General features: G+C 38.4%; 2 protein-coding genes across 3 annotated transcripts in view; one reads left to right on the forward strand and one right to left on the reverse strand.

Moving 5' to 3' along the window:
• The window catches only part of SOX30 (SRY-box transcription factor 30), a 36,522-nt gene extending 31,977 nt beyond the window's left edge, over positions 1-4,545 (reverse strand). The window contains exons 1-2 of one of the 2 annotated variants that reach the window (XM_025924635.2): positions 3,135-4,479; positions 1,294-1,533 (exon numbers count right to left, since the gene is read on the reverse strand). In XM_025924635.2, coding sequence (XP_025780420.1) covers positions 1,294-1,533; positions 3,135-4,146 — 1,252 coding nt within the window. In that variant the 5' untranslated portion in view covers positions 4,147-4,479. Of the gene's footprint in view, positions 1-1,293; positions 1,534-3,134 lie in introns of both variants that reach the window. The other variant, XM_025924636.2, reaches the window with a different exon arrangement.
• Positions 4,546-7,367: 2,822 nt separating this feature from the next.
• Positions 7,368-17,282, forward strand: part of THG1L (tRNA-histidine guanylyltransferase 1 like) — a 30,140-nt gene continuing 20,225 nt past the window's right edge. Inside the window, exons 1-2 of the mRNA XM_086704212.1 lie at positions 7,368-7,446; positions 9,191-9,222. The gene's annotated coding sequence lies outside the window, so the exon portion shown is untranslated. The remainder of the gene's footprint in view (positions 7,447-9,190; positions 9,223-17,282) is intronic.

A 17,282-nucleotide genomic window follows, 5' to 3' on the forward strand; every position in this document is an offset into this window, starting at 1 on the left:
CTATTTCTGTGCATTTTAATATCCAGATTGCTCTTAACTAGTGGTCGGTGTTATAACCCACAATTCAGAGTGAGGTCAAATGTCTTATATCCAAAGACACATATTGATTCCATAGTAAAATCAACATTAAAGACATTGGGTTTGAATCTCAAGGCTTTTCCTTTACCTGTAAGGTAAGATATTATTCATCTCCTGTTTCCTTTCTGTGAGATCTAATTGTCTGTATCTTACAATGAAACGGTCACTAACGACCAGTCATTTTTATGCCTAGTTGGAAGAGTCACTCTCCTAAACTTGGCAGTCTTAAGTCCACAGACAACCCAATTTCCTTCCAAAGTCAGAAAAGTGGAGTTATAACAGTTTGCAGCCACTGAATAACCAGGGGTTATCACTCCGACCACCTACCCCCACATCCAGAACCTTTCTGCTAATATTTTAGAAAAAAATAACTCCTCTCCCATCATGCATGATCATGTTGGCCATACACTTTGCCTTTACCCAAGCTTAATCTAAATGTCCTACAGCTGGAGGATAAATCAGAATTCCTTTAAAACTACATCATGATGAGGATAAATTTATCAGTCAGAAGGCACAACTATGTTCTGATAACTATGTAACATTAAAATGGAGCATGGTGTCAATTCCTGCATTCTCATTAAGTGTATGATGCATATTTGTTTCTGTTGCTGTGATTTTAACTCTTCATTTTCTATTTGCAAAGTTATAGTCTAGAAGTCTGGAGTTTTACCTTCATTAAGTTCATTTCTATATATTTAATCAAAACCACACTAAAATTGTTACATCGCCAGGTCTGTTATTAGTTGGCAAGTATGAGACCAGACGCTCTATTTGGTTCTATTTAAGAAAACTTATGCCCAGGGCGCCTGGGTGGCGCAGTCGGTTAAGCGTCCGACTTCAGCCAGGTCACGATCTCGCAGTCCGTGAGTTCGAGCCCCGCATCGGGCTCTGGGCTGATGGCTCAGAGCCTGGAGCCTGTTTCCCATTCTGTGTCTCCCTCTCTCTCTGCCCCTCCCCCGTTCATGCTCTGTCTCTCTCTGTCCCAAAAATAAATAAACGTTGAAAAAAAAAAATTAAAAAAAAAAAAAAAAGAAAGAAAACTTATGCCCAGTATCGATTCAATCATTACTACAGTATTAGCCATTATTCTCTTAATTGTACATATTAGATTAGAAAAATATGCATTTTTGTCTTTTCATCTCAACCTAACCTAATCTTTACCTAAATAAATTTAAAAGAAACTAAAAAGAGGTTTTGTTCATTTCATTGGATTACCAGGAAATTCCTCTCTGTGTTTTTCTTTAATCTTTTGTGCTTCATCATAATAGGGTTTCTTTTGTTCTTCGCTAAGTTTGTTCCATTCTAACCCAAGCTGGACACTGATTTCTGCGTTGTTGGCTGCTGGGTTAGCTTTGGCTAGTGCTGGCCGGTGAATCCTTGCCCAAACCATAAATGCATTCATGGGTCGCTTCACATGACCATTTCTGTCCTTACTGAAGGGAGTATCTGGTATTCCTACATGACAAAAATTAAAAACTAAATTAATGTGCTACATACACACATACATACACACAATGTTAAAGTGAAGTGCACATTCACCTATATTTATTTTTAAATATCTGGAAAAAATATACACTTCAATATAGTCAAAGAACTGCCAGTATTCCAGAATGCCTCATAACGCCTCAACTCAGCATTCTAAACTATAGCTTAGAATGACTCTTCTTTTCTTCAAAAAGGATAATATTGTTGAAGTTATTGTAAGAGTAATAATGTTGAAAATATAGTAAACTCCTGGCTCATTACCTCTTTGAGCTTTAGTAATACCTCTACCAATAATTATCATATAGTTTCTTTCCCATTAAAAATATTCTATTACTGGGGGATGAGAACTATGACTTATTCATGACTATAATCCTAGCATTAGCTAAGTGTTCCCTAAATGTTTAAAGAAATTCATTTACATGGCCCTGTAGTGTCCATTCAAGCAAAAATATAATATAATACTATATTTCATTATGAAGGAGAAGCTCTTGCCAAGGCGGGTAATCGACACTGATCCTATGTCCTGGGAGAAAAATGAAAGAAAAATAATAAAAGTGACCAAATGAAATTACAATAAAAGGTGGTGGCTAAATTCACATCTCTTACCTAAGTCATCAAAAACAGCGTTCAACAAACTTCCTATATTGTTTCTCTTTAGTTACTTGATACATAAAATGGTTTAAAACACACAAGTAAGTATTATAAAGAAAGGTCTCCATTTCTCTCCTTTAGAAAATGAAGTTTATAAAAGCAAGAAGGTGAGATAGAGAAAGGATCATTAAGAAAAATAAGAAAACAATAAATATGAAAGTTAATGAAAATATGAACTGATGATTGATATGATTTCCCATGATACTGATTGGCATAATACTGTCTGAATTAAATTTTAAAATAAGAATTTTCTAACTATATGTTTGTAAGTAATGGATAGAAATATGTTCGTAGTTGTTACTGCTGTTAACTATAGTCATTTCTTTGAAAACAATTTCTAGCTTATTCTACTGTATTTTCATTTTCTATGTCTATAAATCCTTAGCATTTAGAATACTAAACTGTTACATTTAATCATATACTACTTTTCTCTTAGAAAAATGTTTACTATTCATTTTTAAAGAAGACAAATCACCCCCAAATCCATAATAAACTTTCCTGCTGAATTATAACCATTTTTTCATTAAACACCATTTAAAATTTTCTTCTTGATACACGTAAAAATATTAAGCTACTAAATACGGTAGTTTAAGTGCAGCATAACTGAGGGCTGAGGTAACTGTGATATCTAGTGAGAATATTTCTATTTTGTGTATAAACACTAGTCACTTCTAAATCTCATCATTCACTGGGTCTTAAAATAGATTTAAAAAAAAAATGTTTGGGAATCTTGGAACATGTTAGTGTATTTTACTGGTATATGTACAAGTCAATCGGAAGTGATACCTGTGCAGACTTTGCCCTGTAATGAATCAGTTCCATGATTTTATTTTTCTAGTTTAGGCTTCTGAAAGCTGACATGTCAGCTATGGGGCAACACAGACGAAGTTTGAAAAACAGATTCCCCTGTCGTCTAATACCTGCATCTGAGGGAAGCACGGTGAGCGGGACATCTTTAGTTTCAATTTTTACAGAAGGCTCCAGTAAAGATTGCATTTTAATAGGCACTGGTGTCAAGGGGACCTTGGTCAACCGTATCAACTCTGAAGGTGGAGGTCCCTGAAACTGGATCCGGGCCCCAGGGGGGACTGTGTGTAGAGTCAAAGGGATCCTGAGGTCTTGCTGGTGTGGCCCAAAGGCACTGGATGGCTGGCCCAGGATGACCTCCTTGCTGCCATGGATCAGGCCATTGGATGCGGGCTCAGTGCCCAGCCTGCAGTCCTCACGGAGTCTCTCGTGTTCCTCCGTTTTGATGATGCCTTCTCTGATGGCCACCAGGTTTTTACCTTCCCCGCCTTTCGCTGCATCCCTCATGACCTCCTTCGCTTCCAATCTGCCCTTCTTCTCGCCCCCGCGGCGGCAGTCGAGGGTTGGGCCGGGGCCTTCCACCTTGGCCTCCCTGGAGGCCCTATGGCCGGCCTCCACAGGCCTTCGAGTCCCCGCCGACGGATCCAAGCCCGGCCCTGGCTCCTGCTTCTCGGCCTTGACGTGCAGCGCCCGGGGCTGCACCGGGTGCAGCTCGGGTCTGCAGGGGGCGCCGTCGGACGCGGGCGACGGCGGTGGCAGCAGCAGCAGCTCGGGCCTCAGCTGCAGCAGCCTCGCTGGCGAGGGTGAAGCAACGACGCCTTCTTCCAGGGCCTGAGGCAGTGGTGGCCCTGGTGGCAGCAGCAACACCTGTTCCGACTTGACCTGCAGCAGTCTCCGTGCCGCGGGCTGTACACTCGACGCCTGGGCTTCCCCACCCGACGAGGCCACGGTCGTAATGGCGGCCGCGCACGGGGTGGGCGGCGACGCAGGGAGATCCGCGCCTGCAGCCCTAAAAGAGGTGCCCTCCACCGGCAGCTGAGGCGGAGCAGGACGGAGCGGGCGCGGCGGGGTCGCCCGCGGCAGTTGGCGCAACTGAAGCGGCGGCTCTGGCCTGGCTCTCTCCATGGGCGGAGGGGAGGAACGACGCCCCGGCCTGGTCCCAACCCGGATTGTGAGCTCAGCCGTTTGTTGGCGACCTTCCCCTTTCCCCTTTCGGTTAAGACCCTTCCAAGGCACTTACTACCCAGAACCCTACGCGGTTCAAAACGCGGCCCTCCGTCTTGGCCTCGCCCAACCACAAGCGTCCCGGTACCCCCGGCCCTCCAATCACAGGCGCATTCTCCGGCCCCTCCCGTCCACCGCTCTCTCCTCGTGCTGAGCCCTAGAATCACCCGCGATGGCAGGGGCTGTGGCACGTGCTGCCCATTTTCCCCCTCTGACTTTGCCTCTCTTCCGGAATTCTCTCCTGGCCGTTGTCCTTAGTTACCCCTCCCCCGCCTGGAGAGCCCGACAATGGTGTTGCCCAGGGAACGGTGCGGTTCTACGCCACTGACCTCCAGGGGATAAAGTCGAGTGAGTCTCTTACGCGGGATGGGGAGCTGGGCCTTGTACTTGCCGGCTGACGTGCCAGAATACATGTAAGTCCCGTGCATCACGGGGGGCCCTTCAGATCTCTGCCAAGGGGAAAGGGGGAGGATTTTGCAACCCTCCTTTTTGTACAATAACTTTCAGTTGATCGCCAGGTTCTTTGGGCCCTACTAGCAAAATACATCCCAAATTTACCCATTTTTGGGGGCTTCCACTGCCATTACTCTATTCCAAGCTTCCATAATCTTCCACCTGGATACTGCTGTGTAAATAGTCTCCATTTTGCATCCTTGTTACACTATATTACAGATGCCAGAGATCTTTTTAGAAGTGCAAATCTAGTCCTGTCACACCCTACGCTCCTAAATATTCCCATGGCTCTCCATTGATCTCATGATAAAGGTCTAATGTACTTGCAAAGCATGTAAAGCTCCAAATACCTTGGGCTCTGTGGGTTCCAGCTACACTGTCCTCTCATCATTTTATCTTAAGGGACTTTGAAAATGCCCCAAAGCTGTTTCTCTCTTATGTCTCCTTACCTCCTCCCTGCTCATTTTTCAAATTGTAGCTCAACTGTCACTTCCTCAGAGAAGTCTTACCAGATTCTGAAAATCAGGGCAAATTTCCTTTATGTACTCATGTCTATCACTTAAAACTCTTACCACAATTTGTAATTATGTATTTCTTTATATTATTTACTGACTCTACTCCTTGACTGCAACCTCCTTGAGGACAGTGTTTTGCTCATCATTGAATCCTCGATGCTGTTCATAGAGCCTGGCTTATAGTAGGCATTCAAGAAATTCTTGTTAGATAAATAAAGACTGCCTATCGTCTACTAATAACAGTAATTACTATCTATATTTAGGGTTTACTCTTGTGCCAGGCACTCTCCAAGTCCTTTCTATGACTATGCCTCTCCTTTTATTAGGACTGTGTTTATTTTCATCATGGAGGAAAAAGGAAATTGCTACATTTCTAAATGATGTCCTAAGATCTATAGATTTATCTTGAAGCAGATGATTTTTGTAACCAAAACAAGTTATCTCTACAAGAAGACCTGCCCCAATTCTCTAATCCCCTATTGTCAAATGTGGCAAAGAGGAGTTCTTATCTGGAAGGTAGACAAGGGTAGTGGTTCTCAAACTTTATTATCTTGGAACACTTTACACCCACAAAAATGATTGAAGATTCCAAAGTGCTTTTATTTATCAATATTTGTGGTTTTATCTATCAATATTTGCCATATTATAAATAAAAACTAAGGACATTTAAAAAAATTAGTTCTCAGGGCACCTGGGTGGCTCAGTCGGTTAAGTGTCCAACTTTGGCTAGGGTTATGATCTCACTGTTTGTGAGTTCGAGCCCTGCATCAGGCTCTGTGCTGATAGTGCACACAATTTTCTGATTCTCTGTGTCTCTCTCTCTGCTCTCCCTCCCTTGCTCGTTTTCTGTCTCTCTCGCTCTCAAAAATAAACATTAAAAAAATAAATAAAAAATAAAAATATTCTCAATTCATTCAAAATATCAATAATAAACTGATTACATGTTAACACATCACATTTTTATGCTAAAACCCTGTTTTCCCAAAAATTAAAAGAGTGGCACTGTAAATCTAATGTCTGGCTTAATTTAAAAAAAAAAAAAAAAGGTTGGATTCTCATGTGTTTCAGGCAATGTGTTATGATCCACATGTCATATAGAATGCTTCATTCTGCATTCATGAGAGAATGAAGTGAAAAAGGCAAATATTGTCTTAGAATAATTATGATTGGATGCCTGACATCCAAACAGTGGCTCAGTCAGTTAAGCGTCCAACTTCAGCTCAGGTCATGATCTCACAGTTCATGAGTTTGAGCCCCGCAGCGGACTCTGCTGTCAGCACAGAGCCTGCTTTGGATCCTCTGTCTCCCTCTCTCTATGCCTCTCTCTCTCTCTCTCTCTCTCTCTCAAAAATAAACATTAAATTTTTTTTTAAAGAATTATGAAAATAGTATTAACCTAGCAGACTTTCAGAAAGAGTTGGTTCCTGAACTGCATTTTGAGAACCGCTGAACTGGGGTTTAAATATAAGAGCCAAACATGTGTACAAAGAATGTTGAAAGAGGCATAGAAATAAATCAAGTTAATTGATTTTGTTCAGGATTAGTTCATTTTCCAATCTGAATTAGAAATTTAAAAAGTGATATGACAATCTTCTGTAACAGCAATGCAAATCGTATATGGGGAGTATATTTTAATCAGAAAGCAATATTTTTTTAAACAAAAAATAGCTTCATTAAGGTTTGATTTCTGTATCATAAGCTTACAATTAAGTGTACAATTTGATCAGTTTCAATGAATTGATAAAGTTGTGTAAGCATAAATACAATCTAGTTTGAGAACACTTCTATCAACTCAAGAAAGTTCTGAAATGAAACCCAAAAAACTCTTCTTGTTGCCAGTTGTAGTAAAAACTCTGCCCCACCTCCAACCCCAGGTGCTTTCTGTCTCTGTAATTTTCCCTTTCCTAGAAATTTCATATAAATAGAATCATATCATATGTAAGCTTATCTGTTTGTCTTCTTTAACATAGCATAATGTTTTTGAAGTTCATCCAAGCTGAATGTATTAGTGGTTCATTTTTTTTTGTTTGTTTTTGCAGAGTAGTATTCTATTATACGGAAATACCAAATTGTCTTTAGATATTTTGTTGTAAGATGTCTGTCACTCATCTTGCTTATCCATTCAATAGCTGATTGGTATTTGATTATTTCTAGGTTTTTGATGCTGTGAATATGATGTCCATTCATATACAAATATTTGTGGCATCTAGGAACAGACTTGCTAGGTTATACGGTAAGTATAAACTTTTACAAAACTGCCAAAACTGATTTGCAAAATGAATGTACCACTTTAAATTTGCACTCACAGCATGAGGGTGTCACTTTCTCTGCCTCTTCTCCAGCATGTGGTATCATAAGTCATTTAAATTTTAGCCACTCTAGTGGGTATGTTATAGTAAATAATTGTGATTTAAAATTACATTTTCACAATAAATAATGACACTGTTTAGTTGCTATTCTATACATCTTCATTGCCTAGTGTCTATTAAAGTGTTTTTGTCCATTTTTTTATATTCGGCTGTTTTCTTAATGTTTAGGGATTAAAAAAATTTTTTTAATGTTTATTTATTTTTGAGAAAGAGGGAGAGAGAGTGTGGCAGGGGGAGAGGCAGAGAGAAAGGGAAACACAAAATCTGAAGCAGGCTCCAGGCTCTGAGCTGTCGGCACAGAGCCCACTGTGGGGCTTAAATTCACAAACTGCAAGATCATGACCTAAGCCAATGTCCGACACTGACTGAGTCACCCAGGAGTCCCTAGGGATTTTTTTTTTTTAGGGATTCTTAATATATTCTGGATACAGAGTCTTTATTAGATATATGTTTGTAAATATTTTCTTCCACTCTGTGGCTTCTTTTCATTCTTCTTATTTTTCATTCTTTTTTTTTTAATGTTTATTTACTTTTGAGAAAGAGAGAGAGAGCACGAGCGGCAGGGGGGCAGAGGGAGAGGGAGAGAGAGAATCCTAACCAGGCTCTGCACTGTCAGTGCAGAGCCTGATGCAGGGCTTTAACTACAAGCCGTGAGATCATGACCTGAGCTGAAATCAAGAGTCAGATGCTTAACCAACTGAGCCACCCAGGCACCCCATTTTTTCATTCTTAATGATGTCTTTTGAATAGTAAAAGTTTAACTTTGATGGAGTCTAACTATCAATATGCCTTTAATCATATCTAAGAAATCTTTGCCTAAACCAAAGTTAAAAAGGTTTTTCTGTCATGTTTTTCTCTAGAAGTATTATGCCACACTGTCTTAATCATTACAGTTTTATGGTAAATCTTGAAATTAAGTCAAATAAGTCCTCAAACTTAGTTCTTTTCAAAAACCATATTAACTATTTTTGGTCTTTTGGATTTCCATATGGATTTTAACATTAGCTTATCAATTTTCACCACACACACACACAGCCTGTCGCATTGAATCTCTGCAATTCACTTGCAGAGAAAAATAGATATCTTAACAATATTGAGTTTTCCAATTTGCAGACTTGGGACATATCTCCATTTATTTTGGTCTTAAATTTTTGTTTTTTTTTTCTTTTTTTTTTTTTAATTTTTCTTAACAGTGTCTTGTAACTTTCAGTCTACAGTTCTGCACTTCTTTTGTTAAAATCCCTGAATACTTTTTAAACTGTTGTTAATATAATTATTTTCTTAATTTCATTTCTAGTTGATTGTATATTGATATTATATTCATATTTTCTTGCCTGTTGCACAGGCTAGAAGCTACAGTCCAGGGTTAAATAGAAGTGGCAAGAGTGGACATCCTTGCTTTGTACCCAATATTGGGGGGAAGCATTGTCTTTCATCTTGAAGCATGATGTTAGTTGTAGGTTTTATGTAGCTGCTTTTTATCAAATTAAAGAAGTTATGTTTTATTCCTAGTTTGTTGAGAGCTTTATCGTGAATGTTTGTTGGATTTTATCATATGCATTTTCTATATCTATTGAGATGATCATATTGTTTACTCCTTTATTCCAGAGTCAGCAACATTTTCCAGAAAGGACCATAAAGTAAGTATTTTTGGTGTTGTGAGCTGTATGATCTCGGTGGCAATCAATCAACTCTGCTCTTGTAGCATGAAAGCAATTATAGGCAACATGTAAATGAATGGGAATAATTATGTTTCAACAAAACTTTATTTACAGAAAAAAAGACACCAGATTTGGTCTGCAGGCTGTAGTTTGCTGGCTCCTGCTTTATTCTGCTAATATATGCATTACATTAAGTGCTATTCAAATGTTAAGCTAATCTGGGTAAACCTTACTTGGTCATAATGTATAATACTTTTTATACCTTACTGGATCTTTTAAGAGTTTTAACATTTATATTCATGAAGGGTATTGGTCTGTAGTTTAGTAACTCAATTAAGTAATGTAATGTCTTTGCTTGATATTGGTCCATTCAGATTCTATATTTCATCTTGAGTCAATTTGTCATTTCTGTCTGCAAATTTGCTCATTTCAACTAAGGTGTCAAATTATTGAAATAAAGTTGTTTATAATTTATAATATTACGTTGTAATATTTTTATTTCTATAGGGTTCAGAATGTTTCTCTTTCATTCCTAATTTTGGTAATTTGTATCTCTTCTCTTTTTTTGTAGTCATTTTACTAAAATTTTATCAATTCCATAGATCTTTTCAAAAAACTGTCAGTTTCATTGATTTTGTCTATTGTTTTGCTGGTTTTTGAAAAATTGATTTCTGCTATTGTCTTTATTATTTCCTTCATTCTACTTACATTGGGTTTGATTTGCTCTTCCTTTATAATTTCTTAAGTTGAAAGCTTAGTTAATTTTTTTAGGTTATTTTAAAGCTCATTTCCTTCCTAATATAAGCATTTAAGGCTATAAATTTCCCTCTGTGTACTGCTTTACCTGTGTTCCATTAGTTTTGCTATGTCCCGATTTTTTGTTCATGCAGTAGAGATATTTTCCAATTTCTCTTGTGATTTCTTCTTTGATCCATGAGTTATTTAGAAGCATATTGTTTAATTTCAAACTATATAAAGATCTCCCAGATTTCCTTCTGTTATTGGCTTCTAATTTAATTCCATTATGGCCAAAGAACGTATTTTGTATGAGTTCAGTCCTTATAAATGTATTGTGATTTGTTCTTCACCTAGCGTGTGATATATTCTAGAGAATCTTTCATGTGTACTTGAAAAGAATGTATATTCTATTGTTGCTGGGTGGAGTGTTCTAGTTGTTTAATAGTATTGCTCAAGTATTCTATATCCTTTCTTATTTACTGTCTAGTTGTATTATGAATTAGTATTGTCAGTGAGAGAGAAATATTGAAATATCCAACTATAATTCCTGAATAGTCTGCTTCTCCTTTCAAAGTTATCAATTTTTGCTTTACATATTTCAGGGTTCTCTTGCTAGGTGCTATTTGGAATTGCTGTATCTTTTTGATTAATTGACCCTGTTATCATTATGAAATATTCTTCTCTGTCTCTAGCGATTTTCTTATTTTTTAAAAATTCTTTAAATTTATTTATTTTGAGAGAGAAAGAGAATGTGAGTGGGGGAGGGGCAGAGAGAGAATCCTTAAGCAGGGTTTTCACTGACAGTGTGGAGCCAACATGGGGCTCGGACCCACAAACCATGAAATCATGACGTGAGCTGAAACCAAAAGTCAGATGCTTAACTGACTGAGCCACCCAGATGCCCCTCTAGTGATTTTCTTAAAGTCTATTTTAATATAGCCTCTCCAGCTTTCTTATGGTTAATGTTTGTTTCCTATACCTTTTCCCATACTATCGCTTTCAATCTGTTTTATTTTTTTATGGTCTCATCCTTTAGTTAAATAACTTTTTCTTTACCTTAAAGGAATATATTATGGAATGCTACATCTTGGGACAAGGAAACATGTATTTGAAATTCAGTAGTTGAGCCAGTTTGTCTTCCTTATAGTTTCAATGAACTTACATTTAATGAATTGTATTACATTTCATAAAATGTAGTCTCAACATATTTTTGAATATGTATTTATCTGAGCACTTATACACTTAGAGAAATTTATCTGAAGTCATACTTTTTATTTAAATTTTTAAATTTAATTGTCTTTATTTTAGAGAAAGAGAAAGAGTGCATGTGTGATCTGGGGAGGGACGGGGGAGACAGAGAGAGAGAGAGAGAGAGAGAGAGAGAGAGAGAGAGAGAATACCAAGCAGGCTCCATGCTCAGCAGGGAGCCTGAGGCAGGGCTTGATGCCATGACTCTGAGATCATGACCTGAGCTGAAATCAAGAGTCACACACTCAACTGACTGAGCCACCAAGGTTCCCCTGAAATCATGCTTAGTTAAAATAGAGATTATTTGATTTTATTATTTTATTTTTTATGTATTATTTTAAAATTACTGTTATTTTTAAATTCCAGTGTAGTTAATATACAGTACTATATTACTTTCAGGTGTACAATGTAGTGACTCAGTAATTCCATATATCACCCAGTGCTTATCACGAGAAGTGTACTCTTTAATCCTGACCATCTGTTTAACCCATCCCCTCACCCACCTCCCCTCTGGTAACCACCAGTTTGTTCTCTATAATTAAGAGTCTGTTTCTTGTTTTGTCTCTATTTCTTTCTTTTTTTTCTCTTTGCTCATTTGTTTTGTTTCTTAAACTCCACATATGAGTGAAATCATAGGGTATTTATCTTTTTTACCTAGCATTATGCTCTGTAGCTCCATTCATGTCATTAAAAATGGCAAGATTTCATTCTTTTCTATGGAAGAATAATATTCCATTATGTGTGTGTACACACACACACACACACACACACACACACACACACACACCACACCTTTTTGTTTCATCTGTTGATGGTTAAGGGCTGCTTGCATAATACGGCTATTGTAAATAAATCTGTAGGAAACATAAGGGTGGATATATCCCTTTGAATTCATGTTTGTTGTTGTTGTTGTTTTGTTGTTGTTGTTGTTGTTAGGTAAATACCTAGTAGTGCAATTACTGGATGGTAGGGTAGTTCTGTTTTTAACTTGTTGAGGAACCTCCATACTGTTTTCCACAGTGTTTGCACCAGTTTGCATTCCCACCAGTAATGTAAAAGACTTCCTTTTTCTCACATCCTTGCCAACACTTGTTTCTTGTGTTTTGTTATTTTAGTCATTCTGACAGGTGTGAGATGATATTCCATTGTAATTTTGAATTGTATTCACCTGATGAGGAGTGGTGTTGAACATCTTTTCATGTGTCTGTTGACCTTCTCTATGTCTTCTTTTTAAAAAATTTTTTTAATGTTTTTTATGTCTATTTATTTTTGAAAGAGAGGACAGAGACAGAGTGTGAGTGGGCCAGGGGCAGAGAGAGAGGGAGACACAGAATCCAAAGCAGGCTCCAGGCTCCAAGCTGTCAGCACAGAGCCCAGTGCAGGGCTCAAACTCACAAACTATGAGATCATGACCTGAGCCAAAGTTAGACGCTCAACCAACTGAGCCATCCAGGTGCCCCTGTTGGCCTTCTCTATGTCTACGTTGGAGAAATGTCCTGTATTGAACTGATTTTCCCACAGAGCCTCCAGAAAGAATCAATCTGCCTCCATCTTGATTTCAAAGTGCTAGTCTCCAGAACCATGAGAGAAAAAAATTCCACGGTTTTAAGCCACCCAGTTTGCAGTACTTTGTTAAAACAGCCTTGGAAACTAATACATTTCCATTTCTTTTCTCTTTTCATAAGAGAGAATATGCAGCAGAACGTTTTGAGCTCTGTTCTTTTCTGTGGTTGCTACCAGTCACTGACTAAAAGCCTAGAGGAGAGTTTCCATTCACTGATTGATTAACTTGTTCATTCAGCAAATATTTAATGAACCCCTAAAATGTGCTAAGCTCTGTACTAGGTACTGGGAACATAACAGAAGATAAAACAAATGATTTCTCTTCTCTTATACAGCTTATCTTTTTTTTTAATTTTTAAAAAAATTTTAAATTATTTATTATTAAGAGACAGAGAGAGACAGAGCATGAGCATGGGAAGGGCAGAGAGAGGAGAAGACACAGAATCCAAAGCAGGCTCCAGGCTCTGAGCTCTCAGCACAGAGCCCGACGTGGGGCTCGAACTCACAGACCGCGAGATCATGACCTGAGCCGAAGTCAGACGCTTAACCGACTGAGCCACCCAGGCGCCCCTATGCAGCTTATCTTTTTAACAGAAAATTTAAATTAATAACAACACTGTCTAAGGTCACAAAAATGTCCTAAGAAGATTACTTAAAATGGATCCACTAGACCGGTATTATAGACTGAATGTTTGTGACTCCCAAAATTCAAATGCTGAAGCCCTAACTCCTAGTGTGGCTGTATTGGAGATAGGGTCTCTACAGAACTAAATAAATTTAAATGAGGTCATAAGGTTGGGACTATGATCCAATAGGATTAGTGTCTTTATGAGAAGAGAAGCCAGAGAGCTCTCTTCTCTTGCCCACCCTCTTTGAGAACACACCTAGGAAAGGCCATATGAGAACATAGCAAGAAGGTAGTTATCTATAAGCCAGAAAGAGAGCTCTCACCAAGAATGAACCCTGCCAGAACTTGATCTAGGACTTCTAACCTCCAGAACTGTGAGAAAATAAATGTCTGTTTTTTAAGCTACCCAGCCTGTGTTTTTTGTTATGGCAGCCCAAGCAGTTAATACAAACAGGAACCAAATATCCATAGTAACTGGTGAGAAAGGGCTACCTTTTTATCCTTACAAAATTGTGAAATGAATTTGATTAAACTTACATTTAAAAAATTTTAGAATTTTTTAAGGTTTAGAATTGCCACCACATGCTAATTCTTAGAACAAATACAGAATGAACCAAGTACTAATTGTTTATGGGGGGAGACGGACATTTTTTTTTCTTTTTGGACTTTCAGTACAGATAGTTGAGTTCATTATTCTCTGTAGTTCCAGCAGAGTATTAACTTTGCTATGGGCAAGTCCCTGTGTAAATTTCCTATTGCTGTTGGAGCCATAAATTTAATGACTTAAAGCAACACAAATTTATTACTTTATAGTTCTGGAGGTCAGAAATTTGAAGTAGGTCACATGGGACAAAAACTAAGTCAATAAGGCTGCTTTCCTTCTGGAGGCTCTAGGGAAGAATCTGTTTCTTGATTTGCCCACATTTCTTGGCTCATGGACCTCTTCCGTCTTCAGAGCCAGCAAATGCATCACTCTGACCTTCCATGCCCCCTGCCTTCCATCATTACATCATCTTCTCTGGCTCATTTATCTTCCTTTGCCATCTTTTAAGTATCCTTATGATTACATTGGGCTCACCCAGATAATCTACGATAATATCCCTGTTTTTAAATCGTTAACTTAGTCATATCTGCAAAGTTCCTTTTGCCATATAAGGTAACATAATTATATGTTCCTAGGATGATAGTACATGGATGTCTTTAGAGGGGCATTAGTCTGTCTACTGAAGTCCCTATTCCTGTTTTATTTTATTATTTTATGACACTTCTTTATTCACCATTTTCTATTCCCGTTCCAATTCTGTTTTCCCTCACCCCCACCCCCCAGGCACCCACTTTAATGTAGTTAGTGTATCTTTGGTTATATATGTATCATTGAGTGATATACAGTGTTTGGTGGATACATGTATTTGTTTTTTAATTTACACATATCATCTTAGATACAGACTCAATTTGTTTCTTTTTTTCATTTAGCATAATTTTTTTTTTTTTTTAAATTTTTTTTTTTTCAACGTTTATTTATTTTTGGGACAGAGAGAGACAGAGCATGAACGGGGGAGGGGCAGAGAGAGAGGGAGACACAGAATCGGAAACAGGCTCCAGGCTCCGAGCCATCAGCCCAGAGCCTGACGCGGGGCTCGAACTCACGGACCGCGAGATCGTGACCTGGCTGAAGTCGGACGCCTAACCGACTGCGCCACCCAGGCACCCCCATTTAGCATAATTTTTAAAATTTCTTCTGGGTTATCTGTATTTTTTCCAGTGGATGTGTTTACTGATTTTTTAGCTTATTTTTTAAGTGTACAATTTAGTAGTTTTTAGTACGTTTTTAATATGTTCAGTACGTGTTTTTTAGTATGCAGCAATCACCACTATTTGATTCTGGCATATTTTCATTATCCCAAAGGAAACCTCAAACCCATTAGTAGTTACTCCCCATTTTTCCTTTCCCCAGCTCCTGGAAACTACTGCTCTACTTTCTACCCTTGTGAAGCAGAAAAATCTGTAGAAATATCTGTCCATGCCATATAGGTACATCTGGTTCTGAGCTCCTGAATTCTGGATTCTGTCAAGCACTTGTTACCTCTGCATTGCTCTACTGATGGACTCCTAGGGTGCCTCCGGCAAGTTCCCACCACAAGCAGTGTTGTCATGGACATGCCCCCATAAACCTGTACAACATCTTCTGTGCAGACACATCCAAGAGTGGGATTTCTGGGTTCTAGGAATGCACACACACCACTTCACTAATGAACAGATTGCTCTCTCAGGTGTCTGTTTGACTTCAAACTCATAACAGTGGCACACACGAGGATTTCCTGTTTTCTACTTTTTTACCAACTCTTGGTTTTATTCAACAAATTTTGCCAATCTTATTGGAGTATAGAAGTATCTTATTGTTTCGATTTGCACTTCTCTGATCATTAGAAAGGCTGAGCATCTCATCATAAGCTTACTAGTCTTTTGGCCTTCTCAATTAATAACTATGCATATTCAAATCATTTATCATTTTATTATTGTTCCCTGCTTTTTCCATGTTGATCCACAGGAGTCCCTTATTTATTATTGATCTTCAAACATTGCAAATATCTTCTTGTGTGTGACCCATCTGTTCATTTATCTCTGATATCCTCTGTTGAACAGGAATCCTTAATTTAATGCAGTTGCATCCATCATTTTTTTACCCTATAATTTGTGCTTTCAGAGTCTTGTTTAAGAAATATTTTCTTGGGGAAACTGGGTTGCTCATTTGGTTGAGTGTCTGACTCTTGATTTTGGCCCAGGTCATGTTCCCAGGGTCGTGGGATTGAGCCCTGCATTGGATTCCATGCTGAGCGTGGAGTCTGCTTGGGATTCTCTCCCTCCCTTCGCCCCTCTGCCCCACTCACACACTATCTCCCTTTCTCTAGAAATAAAGGAAAGGAAAGGGAAGGGAAAGGGGAAGAGGAAAGGAAAAGGAAAAAGAAAAGGAAAAGGAAATGAAAATATTTTCCCACCTCAAGTTTCTCCAAAGAATTCTTTTATATTTTCTTCCATTAAGTTCTATAGTCTTACCTTTCATATTTAGGTCTTTCTTGTGTGTGATTTTCCTTTGTATGTGATGTAAAATAAGGACTGGAGTTCACTTCATATTTAATTATCCTAACTCCATCTAACAATCTATGTTTTGTCTGCTACTGAAGCCCGCCTCCATGTACCAAGTAGCCCTATGAAGAGCCCACGTGGGGAGGACTGCCACTTCCCACCAACAGCCACATAAGAAAATTATGTTGGAAGCAGATAATTTGGTCCCACTCAAGCCTCCAGATGACTACACACCCAGCTGGCATGTTAATTGCAACCTTGTGAAAGACCCTGAGCCAAATCCACCCAGCTAGGCTACTCCTGAATTCCAGACTTACAGAAACCATGTGAGACAATACATACTTATTATTGTTTTAAGCCACTAAGTTTTAGGATAATTTGTTACATAAGAAAGGATTAGTAACATAATTTTTGTCCTGAATAAAGAGCGAAAAGCGAGGCTCCTTGGTCTCTATCACATGGTATCCTATAGTTTCTATTTTATTACTATCAGAAGAATCAAAATTCCAGCTTTTCAATTTTTTCATTCCCTGAAATAAGAATGGAAGATAATTAATAAAAGAGAAAGATGGAAAGAGAAATAAAGGTAGCTGGGAAAGGAACAAATATTTGAGGTCCCTCACAGTGTACATACTGTGTCCTTTGTTATCTTATTTGGTCAAAAGAGCATTTGGTCAGCTGGCAAAAATGTGGTTCTTGCATTTTTATTATCTTGGACCTCCTACCACATAAAATCACTATTGGCCAAAGCAAAGAGGCCCAAGCACTGTTGGTTTTG

Source organism: Puma concolor, chromosome A1 (genome assembly GCF_028749965.1).
Source record: "Puma concolor isolate L17-30 chromosome A1, mPumCon1.1.hap2, whole genome shotgun sequence".
NCBI lineage: Eukaryota > Metazoa > Chordata > Mammalia > Carnivora > Felidae > Puma > Puma concolor.